This window comes from Onychostoma macrolepis, chromosome 13, assembly GCF_012432095.1.
Source record: "Onychostoma macrolepis isolate SWU-2019 chromosome 13, ASM1243209v1, whole genome shotgun sequence".
Classification (NCBI taxonomy): Eukaryota; Metazoa; Chordata; class Actinopteri; order Cypriniformes; family Cyprinidae; genus Onychostoma; species Onychostoma macrolepis.
The window spans coordinates 32,214,691-32,221,831 of NC_081167.1; the positions used below are offsets into that span (position 1 = coordinate 32,214,691).

The window sequence follows — 7,141 nt, forward strand, 5'->3', positions numbered from 1 at the left end:
TCAGAGTGTGAATTGCGAATCATTTGATTTAGATTGGAACTTCGAAGCACGAATCATTTGATTTAGATTGGAACTTCAGAGCGCGAATCTCGAATCAGAAACTTCGGAGCGGGTTCAGGATTTAAAAAAAAAAAAATACTCGGATAGGAACTTCGAAGCTCTTATGAATCCAGAGCGAATTCGTGAATCTTGTGATTCAGATCAGGACTTGGGAGTGCGTATCGAGAATATTTTTTCAGATTTCTTTCTTTTTTTATTAAACAGTAGAAAATATCAAACCGCTAAGGCAGTAGCCTGCAGTTGAAAAAACAGAAAAGAAGTTTAGTGTCCATGTACTTGTCTGGATCAACTCTGAATAAAGAAAAGAGAGATTTAGAGCCAGATTTTTGTTTACGTATGTGAAATTTAGCTAGCAGGAAACAAATTAATTTAGTTATATTTTCCTATATTAAAATAAAATTATGTACAGCGTGATTAAGACACCCAGCGCTCTGATGCTGCTGTAATGTTGTTGGTTTTACATAATCAAAATTGTGTGATTATTATCTGATAAATATGCGAACATAAAAAGAGCTCTGTTTATGAATTATGAGTATATTGGCTACCATAGCTATAAATAAAGCACATGAATGGTGTTTAAACGCTCTCACTCTGCTGTATATGTGCTTGAATCCAGTCTGAAGGGCGAATCAGATTCATTCATCCACAGCTTAATCAACGTTGAGTTCCTGTAAATGAAGCTTCATATCTGTATCACAGTATTTTATGATGTGATTGTACATTGAATGACAGATGACACAAAACAAACAAGTCAAATCAGTCAGTTTATTTTCCATCATTCAAACACTCAGCACCACTAAACACTGCACACTCCTGATCTGTAAATCACGTCATAATCACACAAACCCCAGTGAAACACAGAGACTGGACACACTGCGGTTCTTCTGCAGGAATCTAACCATGTACTGTGCCAAAAATAACCAACTGCACTTACAGCAGTGTTTGTAAACCTGCAGCGGCCGAGAAGCACTGCTAGAGGAATGTTCTGTGTTCAGGATTCTGCTCCATCAACAGTGTTTGAGGAACATCACAGAAAATCAGCACTGAAAATCACCTGACTCATGTTTACAGCAGCAGCAAATACAATATGTTAGAGCTCATGAATTCTTCCTTTACAATGTATTTGAGCTGTAAACTGTCTAAATCATAAACTGTAAACCGAGTAGACTGTACTTGCTTATTATTGCTCTTTTGTTGGTTTTGATTGCTTCTATTGTCTTCATTTGTAAGTCACTTTGGATAAAAGCATCTGCTAAATGACTAAATGTAAATCAGTGGTTTTCACTACAGGGCCTCAGCATGACTTTAAATAATTTAATTTAAACAATTTAATTATTTTTATAACTGGATTTTTTATTAATCCCCCCCCCTCTTTCTTACAGCAGAACATATAGAGCATTTAAAAAAAAAAATCAAAATTGAAAATAAACAGTACAACGTACCTTTTTTATATAAAACTTAAAGCCTTTTGATATAATGCATTGTACAAGTATTATTGATGCATTAATTATGCCTTTTAATGCACCTTATAATGCATTGTATGATCTCATGAATAATAATTGTAACCACAAGTATAACACGCGTATCTACTCACTGTTACACCTTTAAAAAGAATGATGCAAACGACCAATTTCAGATGCAAGAAGGTTTCTGCAAATATTATAATGCATCTCAATTTTGGATACAATTATCTATACAAAAGATACAATGTATATTATGATTATCTTTATAATTCATCACACAAAAAGGCTTCAAGTGTTGCCGAAAATACAATTTCACTTTTTCTACTTCAAAATTTCATGTTTAAATCAATGTGTTTCTTTGTAATTATTTGGGCATTTTCTGAGTGAAGACTGTTTAAAAGCATTTTTTTTTCTCAGTGTACTGCAGTAAACGTTATAGCTTACACGGAGGGCTCTCTTATTCTGTTGTACAGTGGGAAGTTTAGTCTATTTCACTAAAGCATTTCTAGTTATTCATCACCCATGAATTTCTGGATTTTTCTGTATGTAACCTGTCTCTGAGCACACTGTGTGAAAGTCACCATGTTTACTGGATTCACATGGCCATTACAGGAGGTGAGACACTAGATATACTGTAACTATACCAGTCGAGGTTAGTAAGTGATTGTATCACACTAGTCTGAGGTATAACAGTGTGTTTTGCACTGTAAGTGTCCGACTGCACCTGCACTGAGGTGCGAGCTGAAGTGATTTTCTGTGCTGACAGACGTTATGTCACTAATGCTGCTGATAGAGCTTCAGTACTGAACCAGGATCATGTGAACAAGGCCTCGGATGTGACATTTAGCCTTCAGTGAAAGGCTGTTCCAGAATCAGTGAGGTGGATGTGACTGTTCAAATATAACCTGCTGGTTGATAAATCCTCTGGAATATAAAGATCAGAGTCCTGCTGGGAAACGAGTGCCGGTGTCAGGCTGAGGTTTCTGTCACTGGCGTTTGGATCGGCCGCCCGGCTTGTATTTGAGCAGAAGACCCAGAGACGCGAAACCAAACAGGAACGTCTGAGCGAACCACAGCAAACGCGTGGACGTGCTGTCAATGCCTTTATCACTGCAGACACAAACACCAACACGCCACACACTGATCAACACAGTCCTGCATTTGATTAGGCAGAAACATCTGGGTCAAATTTGTGTACGTAAAAAAAAAAAAACATAGTTCAGCCAAAATGTTCATCTGAGATCAGGATGAGTTTGTTTCTTCATCAGGTTTGTAGAAATGTGTCTCTGCATCAGTGTGTCAGCAATGGATGCTCTGCAGTGAATGGGTGCCGTCAGAATGAGAGTCTGATAAAAACATCACAATAATACACAGCACTCCAGTCCATCAGTTAACCATCTGGAGAAGACAAAAGCTGAGACAAATCCAGCATTAAGATGTTTTTAACTCAAACACGAGTCCATAATAACTCTTCCTCCAGTGAAGAAGTGTTCTGGTCTGAATCAGGAGAGAAATCTGCAGATCAAGCAGCGTTTAAAACAGTCCAAAACAGCTCTAAACAAACATGTGACTGGATTTTGATGTGAGAGACAACAGCAGATGCACTTTTTCACTGGAGGAAGAGTTATTATGGATTATAGACTCTATGGTATTTGAGTTAAAAACATCTTAATGCTGGATTTGTCTCAGCTTTTGTCTTCTCCAGATGTTAACTGATGGACTGGAGTGCTGTGGATTATTGTGATGTTTTTATCAGACTCTCATTCTGACGGCACCCATTCACTGCAGAGCATCCATTGCTGAGACACTGATACAGAGACACATTTCTACAAACCTGATGAAGAAACACTCATCCTGATCTCAGATGATAACATTTTCATTTTTGGCTGAACTATTCCTTTGATCTTCCTCTATCAATTATATAATTAAGCCAGCTACAGTTAATTATAAACTTATATTAAGAATAAGTACAATAAATTGACATAATGCGCACAGAATTATCAGTCACACATATCTGATGGTCTGTACTGCCACCATGTGGTAGAAAAGATGAAACACCCTGATGCTGTAACATCATAAAAACACAAGGTGTCTTACCTGCAGACCTTCAGCGCAAAAAGAGCCTCGAACAGATGGATGAGCCACGTCAGAAACCATCTGAAACACAGAAGGACACAGCAAACATCATCAGCGTCAGCTCTGAACCCAGCGTGTGAACGACGGCTCACTCACCCGTAATACAGCACAGGATAATGATAGTCCACACAGTGCTTGGCCAGAGCGCCGAGAGGACCCAGACTGCTGTACGGGACGTCCTGAGGCCAAAACACCGTCCACTGGAAACCAATCAAACACAATCACTGCAGAGACACAGTTACAGCGGAGTCACCAAACCAGCCACAATTAGCCTTTGCACTAAAATTTCATGGAAATTACGTCAGCGCAGGGTAAAGCTAGTTTATTATTAGTATGCCCTTTTCTCAAATAATGCTTCTTATCTTTTCTGTTTTCAAAGTTGTTGTTATTACATAATCTACAAAGAAATAACATTTCACTTGTTTGTAATTTATATGCCACTCAGACCGCTGACTCATGAGATAATACGCTCCGGCGAAGTCCCTTGTTACACAGTCTTTGATCTCAGTACATTTGAGCGCTTTATCTCAATTTCCCTCCAATCACACCACACCACGCTCTGAAGGATTTTCTGTTTGTCATCAAGTTATCTCGGCCTCGTGACTGCATTTGACATATTAAACTCAACACAACAACGTAATCCGATACAACAGGAATAAAGTCATGAATCCGAGCATCTCTTGTTTAATATTTAGGGTATAATGGGGCTAAAGGCGCCCCGAGGTAAAAGGCGCCTTTGATATTACAAAGGTCTTCTTTATGATTTTCAGTTTTGTTTAAGATAATTAAAGCAACAGTTTTTAAATAACGAAAGAATATGTAAAAGTATGGTATTTGGGGTAAAAAGCGCCCCTGCTGTTGGGGCTAAAGGTGCAGTAATTAACATGATAATTAATAGATGGCTGACTTTTCCATTTGTTGACATGACATGGTTAGATTCAGATGATAAATATCATATATTATGTTGGGTGTCAATCTTAGAGAGACATTCTAAACACCATATTTATGAATCCATCATATTTAAAAACATGTAAATATATATTCAATTATTATTGGATCTCCTTCAATATTTTCAGAATCTTTACTTATTAAAACGATTGTATTTGTTTTTTTAACAACGTATTTTAATGACAGTATATTTATCGAACAAAAATGAATTATTTTATTTTTCAAAATTAGCAGGAAATAGTACAAACTTTGCTAAAGTGATTGTTTTGAACAAGTATTAACTTAGACATTATTAAAAAACAACAATATTATTTTATCTGAAGTATTTGTATCAGTACCGTGTGTGTGTGTGTGTGTGTGTGTGTGTGTGTGTGTGTGTGTGTGTGTGTGTGTGTGTGAAATGTTTGCGCTGTGTAGAGTAAAGTACCGGCAGTTCAAGCATTTTCATAATATCTAATCCGTAAAAAAAAGACTTTGATTCTCGAACTCATTCTAGTTCAGTGCGGTCGCTGTTGTCACCCTGCAAGCGTCAGTCCAGAAACACAGAAGTGTGAAAGAGGATAATCACTTCTTCTGGGCTCCTCAGGACAGGCGTTTCCTCAAAGCTTCTCCTAAACAACCATCACAATCACAGCCCGTTTAGCAGAAGACCAAATCATCTCTGATTAATCACGGTGGCAGCTGAGGGCCGCATGACTTCACAAGGCATTAGTGGTTTATCTGGAGGTGTGTGTTGTTATTTTGTATAACTATCATTCTGTTATTCAGTGTATTTCATGCTCACTGTGGTAATCATGTTTTCATTATATGGTAACTACGGTGGTATTGTATTCTGAGCTGTTATGAGACTCACTATTACACCACTGATCTATATATAATTCTCTGTTATAGATCAGTGTATTATACTGAGGTTCACTCAATGAGCCTCTTCATCAAACAGCAGCAGACTGATTTCTCTGAAAACCATTCATGAATCTGATGGATTTCCACAGTAACTGATCACATACGTTGTTGAATTTAAATTTTCTAAATATTATATATATATATATATAATTATAATATTTATTTATTTTATTTTTTCCAGAACATAAATGCATGAATTGGGAGATGACACACACACACACACACATATAATATAATAGCAATTTATAACATTAACATACATACATATATATATATATATATATATATATATATATATATATATATATGATACAATGTAAATTATAACATATATTAAAATATGCAGTGATGTAAAGTAAAGGTAGTAATAATGCGGGCGGACTTTGTTCAGTTGGCGTAGTTTAACACTGAGGTAAAGTTCACTCTAATGAACGGATCGGTTACAAAACAGTCCAGTTCTGATTATTTACTCTTCATCATCACGAGTTGGCGTATTTTCAGCACTGAGAATCCGTCATTTCATTTAATTCAGCAGTCAAACAGCTTTTCTGACGGTCATATCAAACATTATTTGTTTAAAAGTTTGTGAAATACTCCTCAGGTGTTTCATGACTGACTGAATAATTCATAAGTTTCAGCTTACCGTGAAAAAACTCAAAGAAACCGTCACGACCAGCATCCAGAACACGCTGGATCTCCTGAAATACAAGCCACCGTCACTTCTGGCCATGATGAGTAATCTAACGAACTAATTAACCAAACTACAGTTAACCGCACTAGCTTTCTCTCAGCTGTCAGTCAGTCCCTCTCTAGACCGCTCAGCACAGGAAGTAACAGACCGCTACACAAAATAAGAGTCATGCGTTTAAATATCACAAAATAAAAGTCATTTATTTACGACACAAAATTACTCATTTAAAAGATCTAAAAAATTAAAATAAAAACATTTGACGCTTGTGAGAGTTTATTTAAAAATATGATTAAGTTTCATAGCGCACTTTTCTTCGATTTGTGTATATGTATGTTCTACTTTTATCGAATTATATTTATATATAAAGTGATCTGCCTGTTCATGTGACCCCCCCCCACCCCTTCTCCCCTAAAAACGCTTTCTCTTCACTGAAAGGTGAGGAGTTTGCATCTATGTTCATATGATTTGTAGCAAAACCGTGGTAATTTACCATTGATACCAGTATAGTAACCATATTTTAAGCATTAGAATTGCAGCAAAAGCCATGGTAGTAATAATAATTAAAATAAATCTGTCAAAAAAAATTAAAAAAATAAAATATCGAGCATATGGAGTAGCATGTAGGTTCTAAATCACTACAGTATTTTGTAAGGATAAACATCTGAATAAAACTACACATACTGTTAGAGTAAAACAGCATTGATGTGCTGGTTTGAGTGCTCTGTGTGTTAGTTACAGCAGTGTGCTACTTTTACCACAGTAAACTCTCAGTAAACTCACAGTAAACTCCATGAAACAGGCAAAGGCCAGGCATGACAAGATCCATTTTTTTTAATTACAAAAAAGTCTGTACATTTGCTGTGTCGGAAACCAGAAATCACACAATAATCCAACAGAAGAACCAGTGTTACTCTCACACAATCGCTCTAAAACTAACTCA

At 36.5% G+C, this 7,141-nt stretch overlaps 1 protein-coding gene across 1 annotated transcript; it reads right to left on the reverse strand.

Moving 5' to 3' along the window:
* Positions 1-811: 811 nt before the first annotated feature.
* tmem254 (transmembrane protein 254) lies at positions 812-6,569 on the reverse strand. Its single transcript, XM_058794919.1, has 4 exons — positions 6,154-6,569; positions 3,756-3,859; positions 3,621-3,680; positions 812-2,633 (listed from the first exon to the last, which is right to left on the reverse strand). Exons 1-4 carry the CDS (start codon positions 6,238-6,240, stop codon positions 2,510-2,512), a joined length of 375 nt encoding a protein of 124 aa, XP_058650902.1. The 5' UTR covers positions 6,241-6,569; the 3' UTR covers positions 812-2,509.
* Between the last annotated feature and the right edge of the window lie 572 nt (positions 6,570-7,141).

Excerpts from the sequence above, each read along its gene's own strand:
- tmem254 (XM_058794919.1), bottom strand. The coding sequence starts at position 6,240 with ATGGCCAGAAGTGACGGTGGCTTGTATTTCAGGAGATCCAGCGTGTTC. Across the intron at positions 3,860-6,153 it reads TTTCTTTGAGTTTTTTCACG|TGGACGGTGTTTTGGCCTCA; the intron begins GTAAGCTGAAAC and ends ATTGGTTTCCAG. Across the intron at positions 3,681-3,755 it reads TATCCTGTGCTGTATTACGG|ATGGTTTCTGACGTGGCTCA; the intron begins GTGAGTGAGCCG and ends TCTGTGTTTCAG.